At 44.7% G+C, this 27,196-nt stretch overlaps 1 protein-coding gene and 1 pseudogene across 1 annotated transcript in view; one reads left to right on the forward strand and one right to left on the reverse strand.

Moving 5' to 3' along the window:
• Positions 1 to 27,196, forward strand: part of Trim71 (tripartite motif containing 71) — a 62,635-nt gene that overhangs the window by 25,248 nt on the left and 10,191 nt on the right. The window contains exon 2 of the mRNA XM_020162353.2: positions 19,525 to 19,692. Coding sequence (XP_020017942.1) covers positions 19,525 to 19,692 — 168 coding nt within the window. The remainder of the gene's footprint in view (positions 1 to 19,524; positions 19,693 to 27,196) is intronic.
• Positions 13,483 to 14,204, reverse strand: LOC109685499 (ATP synthase peripheral stalk subunit b, mitochondrial pseudogene; annotated as a pseudogene).

Consider the following 27,196-nt stretch of genomic DNA (forward strand, 5'->3'; position numbering starts at 1 on the left):
AGAATATGGCACTTGTGTAGCTTCTTACCAGATTAAAGGGCACATTCATATTGTGCTCACGATTGAGGTGTTGTCTGGCTCTGGAATTGTTGTGAGTTATGCCCACAGATAGAAGGCAGCTCTCATCTAGCTGGAAAGCTTTTGTGGCTCACGATGTTCTTGGGATAGATCTGTTTTGTGTTTTGAAAGTAGAACAAAACCCCATTTGACTTGGATGATTTCAGAATTCAACACTAGCTCCTGTGGCCCCGAGGCCCGCAGTGACAAGCCCCCCAGCCTCACTGTTTCCATGTGTTTTCAAAGGTGTTGATAGTTCTGAGGTTTTGCTAGTGGGATGGGATTAGAAGGGAAATTTGCATCATTCATTAGGAAATCAGGGTTTTTGTGCGAGCATTATGGAGGGTAAAAAGCTAAGAGGAAAATTGTTTTCCAAAAGATTTTTGCAAGGCATTTTGGGTTTAACCTATGTATATATTTGTAGAGCACTGATGTCAGAGCATTTCCAAGGGATCTTATGTGTATTGACCATGACTTCTTTTAAATAGGTCCAGAATGGGTCTGCCAGAAGTGGAAATTGTCCTAAAAAAATACCTTAGTCATTTGTGATGACTGGAATCATTCTCTGTCCTGCTTAATTCTGGATTCCCTTTGCAGCAACTGTAAGACAACCATCAACTCTAACCTGAGAAAAACCAGCTTGTGTGGACTAGTTCTGTGGATTTAAAAAAATGTGTTTTAAGATGCAATACTGAGTGCAGGTTGGGAAGCAGACCCTGCCAGGGAAGAGTGTGTGTGAACTACTTACTCTAGCTGGGGAGTATAGGGGAACCATTCCCTGGCCCATCTGCCTGCTTCATGGGACCTTGTGCTTCGCCCCTAACATACATGTTGCAGTGGTCAAATCCCAAGTGTGTATTCTCCCCCTATTCTGGTTAGAAACCCTAATATGTGGGTGGCGGTGCTGCTGCTAATTGTTTAAATACAAAAGTTAATCCTTAATAATGTTGAAGAACAAGCCTTTGGAAAATTTCAGACCTTACTGTTCAAGTTAGCATATTGTCATTTTCATTTTCCTAGTAAAGCTGCTTATACGCTTTAAATAAGCCTTTCTACCTTCCTGCGTTTTTTCGGACTTGTCTTACTTTTTTTTTATTTTTTGAAACATTTTTATTAGCACATCTTGGGTGTACAGTGGTACCACGTCTCTTGGTTAGGTTCATCCCCACCATCACCTCCCTCTTCTTCTCCCCCCCCGCCCAGTTTAAAGTGACAGGCTTAGTGTTATTACATAAAAGTACATTGAGCGCATTCACCCTCTTTTACCTCCTTAACAGGACCTGTTCTACGTTCCTGTCCTTCACTGTTCCAGTGCATGTGCATTGTTCACGGGGTTTGCCGTGGTATTTCACCTGTGAGTTTATTGTACTTTAATGAGTCTAACCTCTATTACTTTTCATTACTCTCTCTGTCCTATTCTTTATTGTTCAACAGCTTTCATTCATTGTGCCTGCCTCCTATACAGATAGGATGTATTTCAATGTTACTCTTTTACTTTCTTTCCTTCTCCCTCCTCCTTGTAGTCTCCTCAGTCATTCCCACTATTGGAAGCACACTCTCTGTGTGTATTCATACATGATCATACTTGTGCTTGCATGTGTTTATTTTGGATCTATCTTCCTTCCACATGAGAGAAAACACGCGGCCTTTGTCTTTTTTTTTTTTTTTTTGTGGCGTAGTGGTGGTAGTGGTACTGGGGTTTGAACTCATGGCCTCACGCTTGCTAGGCAGGGCTCTACCACTTGAGCCGCTTCACCAGCTCTTGTTTGTGTTGGGTTTTTTCAAGATCTAGTCTCTTGAACTATTAACCTAGGTTGGCCTCGAACTGCAGTCCTCTTGATCTCTCCCTCCTGAGCAGCTAGGATTATAGGTATGAGCCACCAGCACCTGGCTTGTTTTTAGTTTTTTGAGGAAGCTTCATACGGTTTTCCATAGTGGTTGTATGATTTATATTCCTACTAACATTGTATAAGGGACCTCCTCCTCCCCCCAGTCCTCGCCAACATTTGTTGTTTATATTCTTAATGATAGCTATTTCTAACAGAAGTAAGGTAGAATCTTAATGTGGTTTTGATTTATATTTCCTTTATGGCCAGGGATGTTGAGCATTCCTTCATGTGTTTTTTGGGCCATTTGGACTTCTTCCCTGAAAAATTTCTGTTCAGTTCATTTGCCCATTTCTTTATTGGGTCACTGACTCTTTGGGAGTTCAGTTTTTTTTAGCTCCCTATAAATTCTGATTATTAATCCCTTGTCAGATGTATATCTGGCAATGATTTTCTCCCATTCTAGTGACTGTTTCCTTTGCTATGCAGAAGCTTTTTAGATTCATGTAGTTGAACAGGTATTTTTGAAAGTGCTCTTTCCCAACATGTGACTAATAATTTCATGAGCTCAGTTTATGCAATTTAAAATTTTTTTGGTGTTTCTGGGGGGGGTGGTGTTTCTCAATTTCTTTCCCACTTTTAAAGAACATAACTAAGTAGATAGTGAGTTTTGAGTTTCATGCTACAGTTAGTAAAATAACTGAATACAGTTGGTAATGGAACTGAACGCAATTGATGAATGGCTGTCCACAAGGAAAATCTTGGAATTGGAATCAGTTGGCCACATATCCAGTTTGGTTTTTTAGTTGGTCAGACCTTTTTCTCTGAGAGGGAAGAGATGGTTCTCTAAGCTTATTAGCTCCTTATGACATTACTCATAGAAAACTTTATTTGGAACTTAATAATTTCAGGGTGGCAAAATAGGGGTTGGAAGAGTATTAAAATTGCAAGAGGGAGAAAAAGAAAGGCATGCCACTTTTTCCATCTGGGCTTCAGCACAGCTTTTACTTAGGGGAGGGCCAGGAAGGAATTTTCCGTTCACTTCCTGTGCCCTAGGGAGCTGCAGGAACAAAGGCTCTGTATGGACCAGCTGCCATCTTGGCTATTTTATCATTGGCCCTCTGCCTTGCCTTAAATCGAACACAGATTCTCTGAAGGGAATCTCTTGGAACCTTTTGGATTGTAGGCTGCAAATGAAATTGGGACTGGGAGTGTGTCACGGCTTAATTTGGATCCCCTTAGGGGTACTTCCTGGAGGAGGACAGTGAGGACTGCGTCCTCTCTGACCAGAGGGAAGATGGTGGTCGGGAGATACTTTTCCACATACATGTGCCTCAGAGGGGTTGTGGAGAACTTGGAGATATGGGGAGCCAAGATGAGTAGTTCTGTAAATGCAATGTGATAAGAGAGCAGGGCCTTAAAGAGGCGTGAGGACTTAGAAACAAGGAAGATACTTGGCTAGAGATTTCACTCTTCCAAGTGCATGTAGGGAGCTGTGGAAGTCTGCTGTTAGTATCAGGTCTGTTATACCCACTTATTCTTGACCAGTAGGCAATGGGGAGCTGTTGAGGGTTGTGGAGATTGGAAGTCATGAAAAAGAAAGCAATTGGATTGTTGTAGAAATGGTGGGTGGCTGTAGACATGCCTCTGCCACAGGATTGCAAAGTTCTGACTGGGTAGAGGAAGCTTTGTGGAGGTGAGATTTTCAGGGGTGGGAGGAGTACAGTTAACTGTAAGTAGAGGCCACAAAGCATAGTGGTTTCTGCATTGTGTGTGTGTGTGTGTGGGGGTGCAAATTCAACCGTCCATGCCCCAGGTCTGTCTTCCTTCCTCCCTTCCACTGGCCCTTGAACTCAGGGCCTTTCCCTTGAGCCAACTCCACCAGCCCTATTTTTGTGAAGGGTTTTTTGAGATAACAGCATTCCGTAGAGTGCTGATTAGGATTAAACAAGTTTGTATGTTCAAACACACATACTTTAGGGCTTGATCCTAGAGTAAGTACTTGCAGAAATATTTGCCAGTATTAAGACTGCTGGCCTGGTAAAGCTTCAGTACACGAAACTCTGGACCCGCTATGCTTTATTTACACTCTCTGTGTTACACCCTGTGAAAATTTACAATGAAATTAAACTGCTAGTTGTCCTATTAACAATTTGGTGTTTACCATTCCACTTTTATGTTTTGTTTTAAAAGCCATCCCTCTGCTCCTCACTTAAGATCAGAGTTCTAAACAACTACATAAGCACCCATTTGGGTAAAAATACATAATTGTATTCTGACATGCAAGCAAGTGTCGCTCACTGAAGGTTTGGTCACAAATAGTAGCATACTATATACATTAGTCTGCTCCATATTTTTTCCATAGTAATAACGTATCTTGGCGTTTACTCCATGGGCCCAGAGCATCTCTTTTTGGGGCGGGTGGTACTGGGGTTTATGCCCGGGGCCTTAGGCTTACTAAGCAGGTGCTCTACCACTTGAGCCACTCCACCAGCTCTCATTTTTTAAAATTATTGTCCATTAGTCAATTAATGTAATGATTTTTAAATTAGTCTCCTATTGACGGCCTCTAATCTCAAATATGGTGCCATGAATCACCCATATTTTTAATGACGTGCTTAATTCCTAGCCAGATAGCTTGAACATACCTAGATCTGTCTTCTGGTTTGTAAGGGTTCATGTTTACTCTAGAAAAGGATGCCTTTTCTTTTTCCTGAGAAGATACTGAGGTTAACAGAGGCAGTCTAGCCATGCTAGACCAGGCTGACCTGGTGATACCAGATCCTCTTGCCTCCCAAGTGCTACTGTCACAGGCCTGCACCACCACAACTGGGTGAGGTTAAGATTTTACTGAGATTATAGCAAGCCAGTGATAAAAAAAAAAAAAGAGATTACAGCTGGCATGAATGGTGTATCCCTGTAATCCCAGCTACTAGGGAGGAGGCAGGAGGATCTTGAGTTCCATTCCAGCCTCCAGTCTGGGCAATTTAGAGATACTCTGTCTTAAAAAAATTTTTTTTTTCAACTTGATTTTTCATTTGTTTATACTGATAACTGTCTCATAATTATAGATAAACTGGGGGGTATAGCTCAGTGATAGAGTGCTCAAGGCCCTGGGTTAAACCCCAGTTTTGTAATGGTGATGGGTATAGCTCTAGGGACTGGAAGCATGCTCAGTGTGCCCAGTGGTAGAGTTCTTACCTACTAGCATGGAGGGTGGGGTCCTGGGTTCAAGTTCCATCATCACCACCAAAAAAAAAAATTACAGCTGTACTGGACTACAGTCTTGTCACATCTGGTGTTGGCTCCATAGAAACTGCCCAAGTATTTACATTCTTATTTTAACATTTTTGTAGAGAGATGCTTCTAGACATTGTTTAGGCTGTTGAAGTTCTGAGAGGATGTAATAACCTCTTGGGTTTTCAGAACCTGAATTTTCCTTTGGCTGCTTATGACTTCTGCCTGACCAGTCTGTGGGCAGAGGTAGGAAGGGACCTGGAGTGTCCTATTCATTTTCTAGGCTCCAGTCAAAGAGCAAAGAAGACATTTTCTGGTTGAAGATAGCTAACCCCTAGCTCTAGCGCTGCCCAAAGTGTGTTATGTTCTTTAACAGATGAACAGTTTCCGTATAATTCCGTAGAATGTCCACCCAGTGAGTCTTCTGCTCTACTTCCTGGTTAGGGCTGTAGTCATCTGGGGGCAGTGCTGGTCAGCTTTCTAGAAGGCCTGAGAGGTTTCTCCACTGCACTCCCCCCCAAGTCTGTTAGGGCTGTGGGATTTCCTATGGCTTGGGCTTCTCAGGCAAAGTTGCTGGGCTCTGAGAGTTTCCCCAGCACAAGGCAGACTATAAAAGGCCATCCCAGATTAAAGGGCAAAGGAAATAAAAAACAAAACAAAACAAAAAACACAGCCATCTTTTCTGGACTGGAAGTGACTTTTCTAGGAAAAGTCCATAAGTTCACCTAGATACCACCTCCTGTGTTGAGTCTGAATTTCCCTAACAGCCTAAATTGTTACTCGAAATTCTCATTTTTTTTCTTTCTCTCCCCCCCCCCCAATGGAAGGGTGCCTTAAACTTAAGGCTCTGAACTTGCTAGGCAGGTACTCTATCTATCTCTTAAACCACACTTCTGTCTAGCCCTTTATTCACAGTTTTAGATCTGCAAACTGTGGACCACGAACCAAGTCCGTCTCTTCTCCCCTTTGCCCTGATCTTTGTTTTTGTTCTTGGAAGGGAGTGTATCTCATCACCCCCATCTCATCAGCAGGTACACACAAGACCCAACAGGTGCCCAGAGCTCAACTCACCACCACTGATAGTGCAAGGGCACAGTGCCCCTTTTCTGCTCCAATTTTACTCTGGTGGGATACAGTGTGACACCCCCCCCCCCCGCCCCCCGCCAAACAGACTACGAGTATAAATCTCATTTCCTTCATTCTGTTTGTTGAAGTATTTATTATTCAGTGATGTTGCCAGACAGTTAGATGCTGGGATTGAAGCAATGAACCAGACAAAGTCTCAACCTTTGCAGTGCAGACATTGTAGTGAGCAAGGTTTACTTGAGGAGCGAAAAGTGCTGTGGAGGAGGAAACAATCCAGAACACACTTTTGAACAACAGTCTCCACAACAAAGAAGGGAATGGAAGTGAGGTGGACCTGTACCATGGGTAGCAGTGAGGACAGTCCCTGAGGAAGCAAGAGTGGAGCTTGCCAAAGAGACAGCAGGCCATGTAGGTGGTGGAGGTGGTAACAAGCACAGCCTCTGGTAGACGAACAGGAAGGATGGCTGGTCACACTCTGTGTGAGTATGGACTGCAGGAGCGGAATGGGATCTACCAGTGGGATTTAAGGAGAAGAATGGTGCCCTGATCTTTGACCTGTTAAAAGGCTCTGTCATCTGTGCAGGGAGCGACTGCAGGAAACAAGACAAGCTTTTTGGAGGCCTGGAAGGTGGTGGCATGCTTGGAAATGAAGAAAAAGTTCCTCAGAAAAGATGGTCTGCTCATACCAGAATGAAGGTTCAGGTCCAGGGACAGCATTTATGGGGGACACAGCAGGGAGGCCCCGACTGAGAGGAAGAGGAGTCAGCTCAGGGCTGGCCTTGGTGAAGTATGATTTAAAGTGGGAGTTTAGGGAGTCCTGCTTGTGGGATGGTGTTAATTAGCTGCCTCTGAATTAGCTGTCTAAACCAACAGTCCAGAGAAAGGATTGCCTGTGGTGCTGTCCTGAGCAAGGTCTGTACTGTCTGGTGTTGATAGGCAAGGTGGTAGCTTGCTTTTCTTCTGATGGAAAGTCTCCTTTTGGGACCTTTACGTTACACATCCCTGTTTGCACTTGCAGACTGCAGTCAGACTTCCTCTCCTCTGGGAAGTAGGCCAAAATTACACCCCAGGCCCTATGTTTTCTCAGTCTTTCCCCTGAACGTTAATTGCTTGGCCTAGCTCAGTTGTTGCTCCTGATAGATTGTGACCTCAGAGAGCACAGGCATGGCATTACCAAGCTGATGTAGTAAGGAATCCTGTTTAAAATAATACAGCCTCTGATTGGGGTGGTGGTGGAGGGCTGTGCTGCCTCCTGAGTGGAGGAGGGGAGGAGGGCAGCCTGGCCTCCTGGGCAGGCACTGTGGCCCACAGAGGAAGTTGGGTCAGAGGTCATCATTTAGTATACCTTTTCCCAATCTTATTTATGGAATCGCTCAACGTTCTTTTCAGTGGGCAAATGATACTAGCCCTGCAGAATGCTGGTAAAAGGCCTTTGAGTGTGGCCTCACCGCTGGTTTCACCCTGCCTTGAAGACAGAACTTAATTTGCCACTTAACCTGTCTTTTGGACCTGCCATCAGCATTTGGATTTTGTGCACTTAAAATGAACACTTCACCAACAGCCACAAGAATGTGGCAGAAATGGAGCTCAAGAGCCAACTTAGTAAGCACCCCAGAGCACGCCCGATCCCCTTCCATGTTCAGGTGACTGGAACAGTCACAGTAGGCTCTGTCACCTCAAGGTTGCCAGAAGAAGTTCTGTGCAACCCCCTGCTCAGAAGTGTGCCCTGGGTCCCCATTCTCTCCATTTTGCCCCTTTTCCCCCTACGCTTTGACCAGGAACTGTCTGCTGCTTTGCTCAAGCTGTTCCCTTTGACTCCCTTTGCCCTCCTCCATCTGTCCCATTCTCTCTAGGAAGCCATTTCTGATCTGCCTCTCCACCCCGAGGGCCTGCACTGCAGCATCTCATGGGCAGTGGGTGAAGTTCAGGCGAATTGGGCCTCGTGTAATTTTTGTTGATTTACCCCTTTTTCTTACATACCTCTTTCTCCAGGGTGGCATGCAGTGTGTTTTCCAAACTAGGTCATTTTTGAAAGCTGTTAATAATTATGCCTAGAGAACACAGGTACAGTGGGCCTCCCTATAGTGACTAACTGCCTATTCGAGATCACTAAGCTTGTTTTTTTTTTTTTTTCCTTAAATCTTCCAAGGTTCTTAGCTCCAAGCCTTAATTTTGGTGTAAATAGATAAAAATTAGCAGAAAATAGTTATAGGAGCTGCCTTTAAAACAGGTGAAGTTGAGGCTTAGGAGGGGAGCCATGAAGCTCCCCACAGCTGTCCACCGTGTCCAGCCAGTGTCTCTAGGGAAGGCTGCAGTGGGAAGTATAGGGTGGAAGGACTAAGGAAAAGCCACAGTGGCCAGGAACTCAAGGCACACAAATTGAAGGGTCCAGTAGAGCCAAATACATGTTTCTCTTGCCTTACATCTCCCCCTTTCCTGAGTTAGGTGCTCACCAAAATAAAGGTGACTTTCATCAACAGCAAGGCAGGAATTTCAGGGCCCACCCAGAGACCAATTTAAAGGCCATTGTCCGTTGTTTTCTCTTGAAACCTTGGGTTACATGACTGATACACCTGGATGTTTCCCCAGCTCAGTTGGTTTTGCCTTTTTCTCACCTTAGCAGGCCTGGTATCCCCCATCATTTGAAGGTTTTCCTTGGCTATGTGTGTGGGCGTGGGAGCGGGAGAGGCTTGGCGTCCTCACTCTCTGTAGGGCCCAAGTGGGGTGGCTTCCATTACCGCTGAGCCTGGGTCTGCCAGTTGCCTGGCCACAGCTAAGTTCTGTTGATGAAAATACAGCCTGTTTGAAGAGGTGCCTCACTTGAGCTTGTTGGAGTGAGGTTTGAGAAAGGCCTATCTCAGGGTTGAATTCAGGGCCCAGCACTTGCTATACAGGCAGGGGCTCCATGATGCAAGGCCCCCTCCCACCCACCCCCCATTTAAAAAAATTTTTTTTCTGGTAGCACTGGGGTTTGAACTCTGGGCCTCATGCTTGCTTGAGCCTCTCTGCCAAGTCTTTTTGTGATGGGTTTTTGGGCTTTGACCTGTGATACTCTTGATCTTGGCCTCCTGAGTAGGTAGCTAGGAATATAGATATGAACCACTGGAGCTCAGTTCTGTAATACACTTTTTGACAGAGGCAGAAGAGTCCAGGCTTGGGGTTTGGCAATAAATCCCTTGCCTTACAGACAGACCCCAGCCCCCTACCTGAGTCCCAACACCCCTTGCCCTGCTGGGGGGCACGGCACTTCCTAGAATCAAACTGAACGCCATGGGTGAAATCATCTACACCTTCCCGGGATTGACCCCTTCCTAGTTTAAGTAATTCTGGCTGCCAACAACTCTGGATTAAAATGAAGTTCCTTCAGTAATAAATCCTGTTCAGCCTCCAGTTGGACGCATGGTTTGAATGGATGTGACCCCTGGGAATCCTGGGGGCCCAGGAAGACCAAGATTGGACCTTTCTTACCAACCTTAACCAGGGCAGATGCCACTGACTAATGTATGGGTGGAGCTGCACAAGATACAGAACTTGCTAGAATGGGGAGAAAGAAAAGAACTTTAAAAAAGTTTGTATCTACATATTATTTTGTGGGCATGGGGTTTGAACCCAGGGCTTCCTACTTACTAGGTAGGCACTCTGCTACTTGAGCCACTCTTGTAGCCAGAATCCCCCCCCCCCATATTGGGGCTTGAACTGGGGGCCTTCACCTTGAGTAACTCCACCAGCCCGTTTTTGTGAAGGGTTTTTCAAATTATGGTCTCATGAACTATTTGCCCAGGGTGGCTTCGAACTGCAATCTCCTAATCTCTGCCTCCTGAGTAGCTAAGTGTGGGCCGAGTTGGCTAAAATTCCTGATTTTTTTTTTTTTTTTGGTGGCACTGGGGTTTGAACTGAGGGCCTCATGTTTGCTAGGCAGGCACTCTACCACTTGAGCCACTCCTCCAGTCCCAGAAAAATTTTTATTACATTGTTAAGAGTAGAATCTGGCTTTTTAAATATTAAGAAGAAACTTGTTAGTTAGTAGTTTATTCTTAGCTGAGTCTCCTCCTCTTGGCCAGTTTTCCCCACGCAGTGAGTACTTTCTCTTGTGTCTTGTGTCCCCCCCCCCAGCCCCATGACCCCCACTACACAGGCAGTTGAAACCTGCTTTACTGCTTTAGGGAGTGAAAGGAGTTCAGGTGTACAGTGTTGTCCCCTGTTGAAGAGATGGGGTTGGACTTACACAGCCACCAACAGAGTCTGGCCTTTTTTTTTTTTTTCTAAGTCAGCCCCCAGCCACTTCCAACTTTTGCCTAGAACACAACCTGGGAAAACTGTCTTCAAAATCTTGCATGTCTAGTTGAAAATCTGTGATTACCGTCGGCAGTGGTCTCAGTGTTGAAGGCAGTCTCTTATTTGTGGCTGGAAGCTGCAAGGCTACGCATTAGTACATCAGAGGTCAGATGCATGCCAGGTGGCAGCTGGGACACTAATGATTTCATAGGGCTTTGTATGGCACTGTAAATCTGACTAAGGGCTCTTTTTCCCCGCCCCCCCCCCCCCAAACCTCCAGTGAGTTAGTCCATGCTTGCCTCTTGGGAGATAGACTTTTAGATAATATTTATAATGGAGGGCAAAGGAAAATAATACCTAATGGGAACATTGTGGAAAGAATGGTAGCAACCCATTAGAAGTAAATTATGTGGGGCCATTGAAGTTAACTCATTTATGGGCTCAACAAGTATTTATTAGGTTAAATTAGGTAGGAAGAGCGCCACAGCTGAGGCTGGGCTCCAGGCTTCACCCCATCAACACCTACATTGTTGTTGGATGTCCTGCTTTGGGGTATAATAAGTGTACAATTTGAGCTTGCTGATTGCACCCACCTGTGTAGCTCCCCTCCCACCAAGGCAGTAGAGCACTGCTAACACTCCTGAGCAAGCCCCTAAGAGTGCTGACTTCTATCCCTCCTCCAGCTTGGTTTTACCTTCACACAAATGGATTTGTGCTGTATATCCTTTTTCTATTAAAAAAAATTGTTAGTGTGTATTAATTGTTCAAGGGGGTTTTACTGTGATTTCCAGACATGCAGAGAATGTATTTTGGTCACATTCACCGCCTCTCCATGTCTTCTTGATTATAGCTTTCCCTCTCCCCCCACCAAACACAGTGCATCAGTTATTCATCACTGTGGCACCTTCATCACTTCATCTGTGGGCATGGACGTTCCTCCCCCCTCCCCTTCTCCTCTCCTTTCTTTCTGGGGTTTGAGCTCATCTTCCTTGAGCTCTATCTCATCCCTAGTCCTTGTCTGTATTTTTTATTTATTTATTTTTCCAGTGCTGAAGACCTTGCACTTGGCCAACTATTTTTAAACAAAATTTAAATAAACCAGTTTTCTAAAACCCATGATACGCAGTAATTCAAAACAAGGTGGCATGTTCTAAGGTGCCCCTCAGTTTTCTTTTATTTCTATTTTGTAGTACTGCTGACTGAACTTGCAGCCTCTTGAACCTTGGTCCTCTGCCGTTTTTTGTTTTTCATTTGTATTTGAACTTGTCTCCTTCCTTTTGCCCAGGATGGCTTGAACTCTATCCACACCTCCTGAGCAGCGGGGATTCCAGCTGTGTGCCACCACCCCGGTGGCTGCAGGAGGACACACAAAACACAGTGTGGGTGGCACCCAACTGCCATTGGGAAAATGCTCTTTTACTATGGGAATAAGAAGTACATGTGAGGGACACCGAGCAGTGGGCATGGCCACCCATGTGTGCTTCAAGCTGTGTGGCTGATGTTGATCAGGGCTGCAGAGCCAAGAAGGGCAGGAAGCAGGCTGCTTCAGGTCTATGAGGTCTGGAGCAGAAGGGATGTCAGAGTCACGGTAAAGGAAAGGGGCCAACAGAGGCAGCTGTGTTCTTTTTTCACCTTGGCCTATAGGTGGATCTCCCCACAGCATTTTGATTCATCATGGTTACCCTTTTGAAGATGAAGTAGTTTTTCTTTTTACGTTACTATTAAACCTGTACAGACTAGACTAGCTCAGTGTATGAAGCACATCTTTAACTTGCCGCTTTTCCTACCCCAGCTCCTGGGCCTCTTCCCATCTTTACCCCTACCTTTATGTCTTGCCTGGATGGAGCCATTTCCCTGCTTTCTTCTAAAACTAGGCTCAGCTCCTTGGATAACTTTATAATCACAGAAAACTCCTTTGTTGCTATGCCATCAGTTTAGGAGTGCTCCTTGGGGAATTTTGTCTGTGGCCCTGTCAAGCCTGGTGAAAGGTGGTGGTCTAACATGTCAGTGTCTAGGGGAGAAAGGGGTTTTATTCCAGGATGAACTTATCTGCATACTCTTAATAATAATGGAAATTAAGTTTTTTAAATCAAATCAGCAAGTCAGCTCCACCAAGCACTAGCATTCAGCTTGAGAAACAGTGCTTTAAAAATGTTCAGAAATGTTTCTCGATGTGCTGTGGAGAGATCCTGGGTGTGCTTCTGGGAGAAGGACCAGTGGGGAGTGAGGAAGCTGGTCTTCCACAAGGCTGTTGTGGGAAGAAGTTAGAGGCAGCCTTGGGAAATGAGCACTGTGTGCACTAATAGTTTTGGAGCATTTCACAGAACTATTAGGTAAGCAGTGATCATTTGGTGTACAGGAAGATTTTCTTCTGAAAAACAAAAATAGGAGGGAATCCTGCTGTGACAAAAACCTCAAGTGAACAGAACTATGGATGCTATTTCATGGTCACAGTTGGTTTCTGTGCCTGCATGGCATCTGTGGTGAGCCCCAGTTCAGGGCAAAAACTATCTTTGTGTCAACCTTTCCCTTTCAGAATTGCCTTACTCAAAGGGCTTAAAAATTCTTTACAGATCTGAGTAGAACTGGCCTCTTGGCCAAGTGCTGGGATTTACAGGTGTGGGCCACTGCTCCAGGACACATACTCTTTTTTTTTTACAGTTTCAGGTTTTTGCTAGTTTTTTTCCCCCAATTGTTACTTTATTGCAATATGGTAGAATTAATTACAAATTTAAACTATTACTTGGAAAACTTTAGCTAGGCAACCAATTTTAATAAAAGCAAACTGGCTACCCAAAAGTGGTCACTGAACATCTCAATGCAGAGTAAAGATGAGACACCTGACTGGTCAGCGGATTTGGTTCTCTCAGTAAGGGAAACTGGGAACTTTCCTTTTTTGAGAAAAGTGGACTGTAATTTTAGTAGACAGCAATATAGAAAGATTCTGTCTCAGACTAGTTTCCGTTTAGTTCAGTGTTTGTGGCTGTCTTAGTTGGAAGGGCTACACAAGCAGCTTTAGATCCGCAGCGCGCTTGGCAGTTGTCTCCTTTTCCTGCTGCAAGGGGATGCACCACTTTCTTCTCTACCCAGTTTATCACGTGCTCTTGCTCCTTTTAACACATCATAACCCTGCACAGAGACAGGATAGTCCAGGCAATTCTTGACCTCCTTATGGACTCTATGAGCCCACCCCGGTAAGTAACCTCCAAGGCCATAGCAGTGTTACTGCTCCAGACATCAAAAAGGTAGTGGCACTTCTGAACCAGTGCTTGCTGTGACTTCTCCAATTTAGTTGTATCCTGGATTTGTTTGATGAAAGCTTGCTTCAGCTCTTCTAGTTGGGCAATTTTTTGCTCATTGAGTTTATCAATAAATTCTCCAGTAGAGGCACCATATTTTTTAGTTACATAGACAAGTAACCCTACTACTGATAGGGCAGAGAAGGTCTCAGAAAGAAGGTCTCTGGGGTAATCACATATATTTCTTTAGATAGGAAATACAAGATAAGCCCAGTTCCCAGCATGTAGGATCCTGTTGCACCAGTTTTAAGATAAAGGAACTGGAAGAATTCCTCAGGGATCAGCCCAAGACTACATTTCCTCCATATTTAGGAAGAGATGGTAGAGGGGCAAGACTTGGCTGCTCTGTGTGAAAGATCCTTTTTGCCTGCCATACCCCTGGTCCTAGGAGGGCAGCAACAGAAAGCACCACCTGCAACGGCATGGTCAACAAGGGTACAGACAGTGTCCCTGTGACCCCTAGTTCTGGTTTTGTTGCCAAATAGCTTAAGTAAAACACTTTATTTCCAGAGCACTTTCTGATTTTAGAATTGCAAAAAGGGGTGTATGGGGCCTGACTGGTGCCTTTCCTTTTTTTTTTTAATTCTTAATCCCCTCTTCTTTTACACTGCCCCATCCTCCTCCCCTAACCCATTGCATTTGGGAAATCTTTTCAGCAGTCTGAGCTGAGGATGCAAAACAACCCCTCAGGCTTTCTTCCCTTGGGCTGCTCCTAGGCTGCTTCCTGTCCAGCCCCCACTCCCTCACCCCTCTATGGAACCTCTTGCATGCTAGGTCAGTGCTCTACTATGAAGCCACATTCCAGCCCTAGGCCTCTAGGCCTCTTTCCAACCTTAACTGCAGTCCCTTATGCCCGTGCCCTTGATGACCACCTCACCTGGAGTCTCCCTGCTGCCTTCCGTGTTTGGGCTTGTAGAGTCGAGCCTGGCTCTTGCTCTACCTTTGCTGTTTGGCTGCAAAATTTGGGACTCCTTACTACCCATACTGGCAAGCACATTTCCCCTTTAACAGCTATTGTATCAAGAGATCAGTTGAATCTAGAATATATTATCAAATTGAAAATGTGGAGTCATACAAACAGCAAGGCATACTCAGCGATTGTTGTGACTTTTTTTTTTTAAAATCAGGAAATTTTGTTTTTGTTTTTGTTTTTTTTTTTTGGTGGGTATGGGGTTTGAACCCAGTGCTTTAAAAAAGTGCTTGCCAAGCAGGCGTTCTGCCACCTGAGCCACACCCTCCAATCCATTTTGTTCTTGTTATTTTGGAGTTGTGGGGATTCGCCTCACAAACTTTACGGGGGTGCGGGGTGCAGTAGCTAGGATTACAGGTGAGAATCACCCGCTCCTGGCTAGAAAACAGTTCCAAATTTTGATCAGTACATAGTGCATAAGTTGTGGCATGGTGACACAAGCCTGCAACTGTTTAGAAAACCAGATAGGTCTGTATGGACTGACCCAGAACATTCCAGAAGTTAATAGAATTAAGTGAAAAAAAATTGTCCTCAAACTAATGCAAGTTTGTGCTGGGGTTATTGGTCAGTGGTAGGAGACCTTGTGCCCAAGGCCTTGGGTTTTGCCCCCAGCACCACAAAAATATTCAAATATGCACAGAATAGGGTGCCAGTAGAAATTGAATGGCAGGTTAGGGAGGATTTTCTCTTCTTTGTTTTGAAAGAGACTCTTTTTGCACAGGCTGGCCTCAACTCCTGGATTCAGTTGAATTACTGAGCCTCAGGAGCTTGGAGCTACAGGTGCAGACACCTTACTAGGCTCTAGATTGGAGACACTTAAGGAAATGTTTGTGCTTGTCGGAGGGTGTGTGTGTGTGGGTGTGTGTGTGTGTGTGTGTGGGTGTGTGTGGGTGTGTGGGTGTGTGTGTGTCTGTGTGTCTGGGTTTTGAACTCAGGGCCTCACAGTTCATGAGCCACTCCTCCTCCAGCCCTTTTTTGTGTTGAGTATTTTTGAGATAGGGTCTCAATGTTTGTTGGTTTGTTTTTTTTTTGTCCACTGGTCTCTGTTTTAACTGGCGATGGTGGTAGTGAATGGACTAAATGTGTTCAGCTTTTTCCTTGTACCTAGTGCTCCCAGACCCAACTGTGGGGCAGGGAGAGGGGTGATTTTCTGAGGTTTTGGCTTTGATTTTTCAGTCTGTCTAAACCAAGTAAACCTAAGTTTTGATATTTAGTAGACTTTCAAGTGTCTTATCATTGTATTTCAAGTGGCTTATCATTTTAAAAATGAACCCCTGCTGTCCCCTAAGAGTCTGCTGAGGGACACACAAAGGCAAGGCTCCTGCACCCGGTTCTGCTTGTGGAACGGGTGGTGGTCACCGTCCACTTTGTTCTTACAGTGAGTGAGACCTTCATGGGTGAACATAGGTCTCCTCCGTCCAGGTGCCACTGTACAGCTTTAGTTTGTGGGAGGCGAAGTCAATGTACCCAGTCATTTTAAGGGAATCAGACTAATCTAAAAAATAAATATGCTTCACTTGAGTCATAGAACTTAAAACAGAGGCTGCCCCCCTTACTACTTAGTCTACGTTCTTCGCTGGTAGGGTGGCTGTACTGCAAACCTGTTGATTGTTCTTCCTGTGTGTGGTGTTGGTGGGCCTCCGGTAGTATAAAGCTGGATTCCAGGAGTGCACACCCATGCCCATCTTGATCACAGCCAGCTTAGCAAACCTTCCCACTTTGTGTTTTTATTTATTTAGTTTTCCTTTAACCTCCCCCACCTCCAGTTCCTTTCCTGCTGGGCCTGCATTCCTAGGTCTTTGTCTCTGCCTGGTATTTTAGAAATTTTGGGAGAGGAAGGCAGAGGGTGGGACTCTCTGGAAGCTGGGGGCAGGGAAAGGGGGTGGTCACTTTTGAGGTTAGAGGTCAAGCTGCCTCCATTTAGCTGGGGCAGCCAGATTGTCGCCAGGCCCGAGGGGGCGTGTCCATGCATCTGCCCGGAAAGCACCAAACCGGCTAGGCCAGGCCTGAAATTCCTGCCGCCAGAGGACTTCTTCCATCCCTCCTTGTTCCTGAGGTGCAGCTCATGGCTGCTGCCACATTTATGGTCATGGGTTCCTCTGCATGGCTCCAATATATTCCTTTAAGAGAACCTCTCTCCCAGCTGTTTGAAAAAGAAGCGCACCCATGTCCACACCCTTGTGGCGCTCCAAAGTGGTGCTCGACACGTGCTAAATCAGCTGTGAAATACTGTGAAGGATTAACTCCAATTTAGAGAAATATTGACCTCACTGTATGTTGTTTTGGACACTGAACTCTTTCAAAATTTATGAATCACGTACTGAGGCTATTCTTCAGTATACTTACCTGTTTTGTTATCAGTCACCTGAGTGCTGCCCCACCCCCACCTCTTCCTAGGTCTCTAGACTTGGGAAATGACTCTAGGTAGGGTTGCATGCACAAGTCTCTTTGGCTCATTTTGGGGAAGGTATCTGGACCCTGTCCTTTCCTGACATTGCCCTTTCTAACCTGGATTTCATTCTTTCTCAGGGCCTCATGCTTGCTAGGCAGGCACTTTACAGGTCGAGCCACTCCACTAGCCCTTTTTTTGTGTTGAGTATTCCCTCACTTCCCCTCTCCCTTGCCTTCTTCCCTTCTTCTTTCCTTTCTTTCAGGACTGAGTTTTGATCTCATGGCCTCAAGCTTACAAATGTGTTTGTTGGTTATTTTGAAGATAGCCTTGAATTATGATTCTCCTGCTCTCAGCCTCACAAGTAGCTAGGATTACAGGCATGAGCCACCAGTGCCCAATGTAAGGTCTGTTTTCAAGGTTGGAAAGGGTCTTCTGAGGTTCCTAGTAAGATACCGTTTGTTTCACAGATAGACTGAAATCCAAGCAGGTCAAAGGATGTGACAGATGGTCCTGTCTAGGCCCAGGCTGTGGAGTAGCCCTCACACAACCTAAAGGAGGCTGTGGTCAGTCCTCCCAGCTGCTGAAAAGCTGTAAAGAGAGGAGAGATAGCTTAGCTGCTGGGTGGAAAGGGAAGATCCAGTGCAATCAGAGGTATGTTCTAATTTAAAAGGAACAGTCTGGTGGAAGGTTTTCACACTTCACTTTAGCACTGGAGTGACCCCTTTATTCCCATGACAAATGGAGGGGTAAAGGGGAAGGAATGTGACTGAGGTTGCTGAAACTGGTAGAATTGCTTTAGCACCACATTGTAAAAAGAGGCTGTCCGGGAATTTTTCCTGGATTTTGTTGGTTATTTACACTTCGCTTGAGAATTTTTTAGATTTAAGAGCTCAGAAGAATTAGATCACATCCAAAGGGTGGGCCTGCCTAAAAAGCATTTGGCCTGGAAGAAGGTAAATCTCAGCTGCTTAGCTCCAGCTCAGGGCATCGTTGGAAAAGCACTGCTGAGAACAAAATTGGTAGTAAGGTTTTAAACCTTATCACATTTCCTTATACAGAGTCCATAAAAAAACCTGATCTGTTTCTTCACCACAAAATTAAAAACATAGATAGCATCCTAAATCTTTCATTTTCCGTGTCTTTGAGCCCAGAAGTTTGTAGAGAAGCAGCCTAACCCAGGCTGGATCACATATCTCCCAATGAACTCACCCTCTTCCCTCAAGTCCGGTAGATAGTTCGCAACTACCATCTTGGTTGTTAATAACATGAAAAAAAGTATTAACCCCTATTACCAGTCTCTCTCTGTGGGGCTCCTCAGCCTCATTGCACTTTTTTGCCCCCAGGGCTCCCTCTAGGTCTCCCAAAACTGTCAGTGTCCCCACAACTGCCTTGCTTCCCAGCCAATGTTACCTTGAGGTTTCAATCCTGAACCTCCATGATATTTCATGTCTGGGTGAGATAGCATTACCATGCATATGTCAGAACCAGCTCTTGAGAAAGGTCATGAGTATCCTCCTAGCTGTGTCCTTACCATGTGCCTGTGAGCACCGCACCCTCCCCTTCATGTGGAATGGAAGTGCCTTGGGGTGGGGGGTGAGAAGAATCCCTCTTGGCACATTGCTTTCCTGCCCATCTCATTTCAGCTTTCTTCACCCAGGTGTACGTACGTACACAGGCCACATGAAGCTCTGCTCTTGAAAGCCATCCAGTAAACATTATAGGGAGTGATGCCAAGTGCCCTGCTTTGTCAAGAGACGCATGACAATGAGATTGGCCCAGTTTCTGTGCCAAGGGAGCATTCTCTTGAGCTCCTTGTTTGTCAGTAGGTGAGGGTTGTGCCAGCCCATCTCTCTACCTCCCAGCTTCATCTTCTTGGGTGACTTGGCAGGAAAAAGGAAGGCAGGAGCTGGCTGACCTCACCACCAGCTTTTTGTCTTTGATCCAGAAGCTTAAGCCTGCAGGCAGCTTGGATAGAGGCTTTTCCTGACGCTTTTTTGCTTCACACACCCAGAGGCTGGAGTAGCAACAGAAACTTTGGGTATATTCTTTCAACTTACAACTGTTCTGAATAATTAAGCTGAGATACAGGGAAGTTTGGAAGATTCCTTCATTTCATCCCTGCCTTTGTGCTGTGCTGTGGTATCTGGGTGGACTTCTTGGAGTAGGGCAGACAGGGTGGGTAAAAGGACCATCTGTCTTGCTTGTGGCATGGGTATTGTTAGTTGTGTATTTATAATCATGACACCCCCTGTTTGTCCCTGCAGGGTTGCTTGCCTGGTGGCAAGAGGGCTGTTTGTGGTCTGGGATCAGAGTGCCTTCATACTGCCTTCCCTTCCTCCTTCCCTGCATCTCATTCATTACTGTCCCCTCTCTGGTCCCCAGGTGCTGCATCTGTACTGTGACACTTGCTCTGTGCCCATCTGCCGAGAGTGCACAATTGGTCGCCATGGGGGTCACAGCTTCGTCTACCTTCAGGATGCTCTGCAGGACTCCAGGGCACTCACCATCCAGCTGCTAGCTGATGCCCAGCAGGGCCGCCAAGCAATCCAGGTCAGCATCCCCTTCACTGACTCCCACCAGAAACCTGTCCTTGCCCCTACCAGAGGACAGACTATGATGTGGGGAGCATGGAAGAGTGGACAGAAGGGACTCCTGGCAGTATGGGGAAGATGACAGAGATGTGGCCTAACTACTAGTCAAATCACTCCTACCATATCACTTAGGTTTTCTATTCAGCCCCTCCCCAAATCCAAGTGGACCCTGGCATTTTCCAGTCAGAACTGCAGAAAGAAGACATTTAATACTTTTTTAGATTGTATGCATTTGCTACAGATTTTCCTATTTATAGATGAGGAATAGGGAATACGGGGAGTTTTACTTAAGGTTCAGAGTCTTGAACCATAAACCTTAATAATTTCAATCCTGAATTCTTCCCTTTAGGGTTAGGGAGGGGCATGTGTGACATTGAGAACTGGCCAAGTTCTCTTACATGATTGCTTTTAAATCTTGTCTGATCCAGGTGACAAGGTTTTACGAAATCAGAAGTGTTTTCCCAGTGTTAATGGATAGGGTTGAAAATCCAAGAAAAGTTGCTCAGCTGCTGCAGAAACTGCATAGGAGATTAAATTCTGGGGTAATTAGTTAACTAAATTTTTTGTTTATTCTCTTTGTATTTTAAAATTAAGGCCTTTTCTGTAACTGCTACAGGATTGAGAACATGTCTGGTGGATTTTTATTAAGTTTCTCAGCAGCTTTTATGTTCATACACACAGGATGGAAATAAAACTTTTTTTGATAACCCAGATTTTCTGATGTTTAAGCCATAGTTCGAGTGCCTGCATTTCTGGAATGGCATCTCACCCCTCCCCCACCCCCCACTGGGGTTGAACTGAGGCCCTTTACACTTGCCAGGCAAGTGCTCTACTACTTGAGCTACACTCCCAGCCCTGGAATGAAAAAAGTCTTAATTTCTATACCACTTGTACCTCTCCCTTCCCTTCCCTCCTTTCTCTGTTACCCCAGGCTGGGAACTGTCCATATAGTCCAGTCTGGTTTCTTTGTTTTCTTCAAAATAGCCTATACAGTGTCTCGGTTGCTGTTCAAGTTCTCATTTGTCAGCCTCTCTACTTGGACAATCCTCCTAGACACTGCTGCCTCCAAACACAGTACCCTTCAGTACTGTGCTCAGCTTCCACTGCTCATCACCTGGGGGCTTAGAGAGCCACAGGTGCCTGTCCAACCTCTAGATGGGCAGTGTAGTCTTTTGTACTGGGGTTTGAATTCAGAGCCTCACATTTGCTAGTCAGGCATTCTGCTACTTGAGCTGCTCTGTCAACCCTTCAGACCTCAATCCTCCTGATCTCTGCCTCTCTAGTGGCTAGGATTATAAGTGTGAGCCAGTAGCATCCAGCTGCTGCAGTTTTTCTGTCCTTGGATGTTGAGAACATTCAAGAGCCTTGAAACATCGTTTCTGTCTGTGCTTTGTGGGCTCAGCCACTCTTGGGAGAGAAATGAGTTGTCATGATTTGTTGGAGTCCTACAGAGAACTGTTAAGGTAGTGAAGTCTCAGAGAAGTAGAAATTTGAACTTTTTGTAGAGAAGATTTTGTGTGCTATGCTTTTTTTTTTTAACCTTTCTAAACTCAGTCATCTGAGAGGCTGCTGTGAGCCGAAAATATCATAGGCATGGACCACAGGGGTCAAATACTAGTGACACATGGGGTGGAGGAATCAGGTGGCAGGCGGGTCCTTGGATGGCTGGTAGGCACACAATAATGGTTAACCCTCCAGTCCACAGCTCAGATTGCAGATGGACTCCAGAAGGTCCTCATGTAACCCAAGGGGCATGTGTGTTGGCACCTTTCTTGACTTGGGTTACAGTTCTTCAAAGCTCACATTAAGCCAGTGAGTCAAAGACCAGAATATGCTTGTGTTTGAAGACTGTTCTTAAAATCAGAGCCTCAATGCATTGGCACTTCCTAGGAGAGCACTGTTCTATGAGCTCCAGGGGAGGCCTGGCTGTCTAGAGGGTAGATCCCTGTGCCAGGGCTCGGTTCATCTAAAAGCATTTGAAGAGTACATTGGAAGACATTGGGAAAAGCAGTCATTGTACAGCAGGGTGGTTGTTTTTGTTTTATATAAAGAAATATTTAGATTTGTGCACAAATGTTTAAGTGGTTTTTCCTTTGTTGGTTACTTAGCAGTGGAATGTCACACATTCTATGCTGTCATTTAACACTGCTGTAAAGAGCACAGCAGAGATATCTGAAAGCTGTTTCCTGTTCCTAGGAGAGGAAGCAACGCAATTAACATGCAAGGTTTTTTTTTTTTCTGGGGCAGGACAGTGCTTTCTTAAATCTCTTATTATAATTTGCCCCCTTACCAGCAGGTGGTAAAGAAAATAATTTAATCCACTTAATTAAAATACACAATAATTCTGGTCACACATTTTTTTGGGGTTTGTTTTGTTTTGGTTGGAACTGAGGTTTGAACTCAGGGCTTCACCCTTGCCTAAAGCAGGTGCTCTGCTGCTTGAGCCAAACCTCCTGTCCTTTTTTTCTCAGGTTACAGGTGTGAACCACTGGCACCTGACTTCCATTTGCTCTTTGTGTTATTAACACATTTGTCATTCAGGAACTTGCTTTTTAAAATTTATTTATTGATGGATGGATGAATGGCAGTTCTGGGGTTTGAACGCAGGGCCTCACACTTGCTAGGCAAGCACTTTTATCACTTAAGCCACTCCTCTAGCCCCCTGGAGCTTCTATTTTTATGTGAATTTTTTGGTGCTGTGGTTTGAACTTAGGTCCTTGTGCCACTGAGCCGCCTCAACCCCGAGGAGCTATTAAAAGATGCTTATTTGTACTAGTAAATTGACAGTGCTAAGAAACAGTCCATATTTTGGAAATAGACTTTTATTTAGCTAGTAACCTGATACTGAGTTAAGACAACATAAGATCAAATAAGAGATGATAAATTAGGGGAGAAAGAATAGAATCTAAATAGTCATAATGAATACTGAAACCTGGTGCAAGGGTAAAGGGATGTATATAAAGTGGTAAAGAAACTACAGAACCTGAAATGCATGAAACTGCTTAAAGCTTAGAAGTGACAGAAGAGGCTGAGCATGGGGGGCACACTGGAATCCCAGCACTAGGGAGGCCACCCTGGCCTACCTAATGAGACCCTGTCCCACAAACATAGAAGTGACAGAAGAGTCCTGCATATCAAGAGGAAAACAAACTTGAAAACTAGGACAGTTAAAAGGATTCTGTGGGGGAAAAAAAATAAATATGGGTCAGGAGTGAAGGAAATGAATATATGTCTTAATATAACCAGCTGGGTGCTGAGATTCAGCCTATAATTCTACCAGAGACTGGTTTGAGGCAGTGTTGGCAAAGTTAGTGAGACCCCCATCTCAACATGTCTATGGTGGAAGTGTATATAGGAAGATCATAATCCAGTCCAGCCTGAGCATAGATTCTAGACTCTATCTCAAAAACAAAAACAAAACAAAAAGAAAACAAAGCAGGGCTGGAGGCGTGACTCAGCAGTAGAGTTCAAACCTTGTGAAGACCTGAGTTTAAACTCTGGTTCCACCCCACCCCCAACCCCCAAAAAAGAAAAAAGAAGTGCTGTGGGCTGGCTCAGGTGGTTACAGCACTTTCCTACCAAAGTGCAAGACTCGTGAGTTCCACTTTTAGTATGTACAGAGGTGTGTATATATGTACACACATATGCATATCTACTTAACATAAACATAAGGAAATATATTCTGCCTGAGCAGTAATCCTATTCAAATGCCACCCAGTTCTGTTTTGAACAAACAGTGGTTATGTCCTGCTGTGGAAGATCCCTCCTTTTAGCTGACGGTGGTGCCCTGTAGAGTTTGGGTTTTGTAGTCACTCTTCCTTGTAGTTTATGCTGGTTTTAAAAAAAGTATTAGCAAAACTGGTGAACCACAAAGGTGTTTCAAGAAGACTGCAAAATGGGGGAAAAATGAATAGAAATATTAGGGAATGAAGTAGAAATATACCAAATGTTATTGGTAGTTTTTAAATAATATATTGATTTCTACACCAATTTACAATAAACTGCACATATTTAAAGTACAGTTTTGGCCAGGCTTCATGGCTTCTGTGATAGAGCAAAGTGCAAGGCTCTGAGTTCAAAACCCAGCACCATACGTACACAAAAACAGTGCACAAAGATGTGCATTTCAGCATGAAACATCTCCACAGTCAAGATTGTGAACCACCCCCAGGCTTCCCTGTGCTCTTACAGTAATCTGTTCCTCCCTGCTTCCAAGTCCTCAAACACACACTGGCCTTTACCTGTCACAGGTTAAGATTTGTTTTGTATAAATGTGCTAAGAAATGCATTCTTCTCCAAGACCAGTGGCTTTCATCTCTCTTTTTTTTTTTTTTTTTAAAAAAAAAAACCTGGAGATGAATGTTGTCTTGGAGAATCCTTAACACTCTTCCAAACCATTGCTAAGTGCTGTCATGCACCCTTCTGTTAGGTAAAGCACAAAACAATTTTGTGGTTTCCATATTTTGATGTAAACTTGTTCACCTCATGACAGGATAGAGCACTGAAGTTCCACATTTATGCTTTTTCTTTTTTCTCCCTTTTCCCTTTCTCTCTATTCCTCTCTTATCTTTCCCCTTAATGCCCCTCGTCCCCTCCAGATATGCGGATGTCATGGTGAAGAACTTTAATGTACATCAGCTAGTGAAAAGTTTTCACATGCTGTTGCAGTTAGGATTGTTTGTAACTGACTGGAAGGGAATGGATAATCTTGGGTATGCTTGTAGAATTTGGATGGATCAGCCTTCAGGTGGTCAGGACTCCCACCTGTTTGTCAGCATTCTCTCCATGGTAACCTCACTCTTGCTACTAAGCCTGGACTATAAATTCATGCAGTGTGATAAACAGTATACAGAAATGGGGGTCTCTTCTGGCCCTCCCTGTGCCATTATTAGGGTAAGAGTTCCTAGTTCCTGTTATTTTTCCTCCTCCCCTTCCTCCCCTTTAGGCTTTTGAGTGAGGCTGCACTGGAAGTTCCAGAGATAAAATTGGTCTGGTCTGGCTTCCTTCATTACCATTTTTGAGTACAGTCCTGGAGCCAAGTCTTCAAGCAAGAATACATCCCAGAAGTGAAGAATTTTGATAGACTAATTCTACATTCGGGTGTAACCCCTTACAATTGCACTTTATGATACATCAGCACTACTGTTACTTCTTGGGGTGGGTGTTTTAATTTCCACTTAATAGATTTGTTTAGGGGGAGGGTTTTTTGTTTTGTTTTGTGTTGCTGGGACTCTAACCCGGCGAGGGAACTAACACAGGGTATTGCAGGTGCTCCTCCAGTGATTTAAGCCTATCCCATCCCCACATTTGTTTAGGAGAAATCTTTTCAGACATACCATCTTCTTTCATCATTCAGGACTATCTTTATCTTTCTCCTTCATAGTTGGAGATAATGTACACTACCTAGTGGCATAAGAATGTTTGCTTTTCCTGATCATTTTTGGACTCCTCATATTAGGGCCAGGACCCACAGTTTCTGCCCCCATCCTGGCCAGGTCACAGATGAGCCTCATGCTGCAGTTATGTTTGTATTGTCCTCCCCACTGAGGTCCTCTTTCTCTAGAAACCCAGATGTAGCCTTAGCTACTAAGTAGCTATCACCCAGTGGCATGTACTAATCTTAGCCCCCTCCCATTGTCGTCTCCTTAGCCCTGCTTTAGACACTGGGCAGTAGTCTGGGATTGAATGCATGCCGTGGAGTGTAGTGCTTGCTTGCCTAGTGTATGTTTTGGAACAATTCATTTTGCCTTCTATAAATGTGACTCTCAGCTTGGTGGTCACTCAGATGATGTTAAAAGCTTTCAATCCCTTCTACCTGTTAAGGGGAGGATATAGTTATTTCCACAGGGGCCTCCCTCTGTCCAGGACCTCAGAGGTGACACAAAGGACTAAGCCTGGCAGAGAGTGCAAGGCAGAGGTAGGTAAGGCAGGTAGTCTGCCTTGTCCTTATGCAAAGGAACAGTCAGTGCCTTTTGCACTAGTCTCAGTCCTGTAGGAGTTCTCCTCATTTTTTCCCCCACTTTGGAATAATTTGAGTGAATCTGTCTGGTTTTCTTTGTTGTCTTCTTTACTGTTAGTTTCTTAGGGATGTTGCAACAAAACATCACAACCTGGATTACATGGGACAGTAGGACTTCATTCTTCAGGCTCTGGAGAATCTGAAATCAAAGTGCCAGCACTTTGGTATTCCCTTGGAGATCTGAGGAGATTGTTGCTTTCCTGATCACGGCCTCTGGGAAATGCTGGCAACCCTTTGCATGCACCGCTGTCACTCACAGTTTCTGCCTCCATTTTCACATAGCCTTTTTCCTACATGTGTCTGTGTCATCTTGTGACCTTCTGTGGACATGAGTCTTAGGACTCACCCTAATCTAGTGTGCACTTCTTTCAACTGATTAATTCTACAAAGATTGTATTTCCAAAGCTGCTTACGTTCTGAGGCCTCAGGTGCCACCTGGTTTTCGAGGTGCCAGTATTTAACCCAGTAGTACTATCTAGTGCTGCTTTGGTAAATGTGCTATGGCCAAAGGCATGTGCAAATATAAAATGTATAGGTTGTTTCCATAGAACATTTGTGTTAAGTCACGGATGACTTTAGTATGATGGATTGTGTATTTAGTCTGCACTCTGACGTATAGTGACCAATGGGACTGAGTTGTAAAGACAAGCAGAAGCAGTAAGAGCAGGTGCAGTTCACTCCAGCTCAAAAAGGAGGTGGCATCTAAACTGTATTTCCAAATTGAGGCTGACTTGGGGGTCAGAGCAGAGGCAGAGGATAGCCCAGACCTCCCCAGCTGCGAGCTGCTCAGTGGGTCCCTAGGCCTTACAGGGATTGGAACACAAAGTACACAAAGCACGCAGCCATTTGAGCCAAGGGAACTGGGCCACTGGGCTATGAGTGTAGCTTGTTCCATTCATCATCCAGACCCAGACAGATGAAGGTGGTCAAAACTGTTGGAGTTAATGAGCTGGTAGAATATTGATAAAATTAGGATTGGTCATACATTCTGTGATCCCACCCATATGAAATAGCCACAATAGACAAAGCTATAGAGTCAGTGGATTTAGCGGTTGCCATGAGGGGAAAGTGGAGGTTGCCTGCATACTAGGTATGGGGTTTTGTTTTGTGGTGATGGAAACATTCTGGAGCTGGATAGTGGTCATGACAGCACGGCACTGAACATACAAAATGTCACTGTGGTAAAATTCCTGTTGTGTGTATTTTGCCACAATTTATAAACAAAATGCAGAGAGAGATGTGAATTGATCTAGGTATGTGATCCAACTTCCAGTGAGGCACAAGTGAGTGGGCTGAGCAGAAGCAATGGCTGACTCCAGGTGTTTATCAGCTGAGAACTGCTGATAAGAGCTATAGTTTAATTTACGCCTGTTGCTGTGCTCAGCTCTTGCCTTGGATTTCCCTCGTATTTACCAAGGTTGGAGAAGACTACATATCCAAGGCC

Source organism: Castor canadensis, chromosome 5 (genome assembly GCF_047511655.1).
Source record: "Castor canadensis chromosome 5, mCasCan1.hap1v2, whole genome shotgun sequence".
NCBI classification, from domain to species: Eukaryota; Metazoa; Chordata; class Mammalia; order Rodentia; family Castoridae; genus Castor; species Castor canadensis.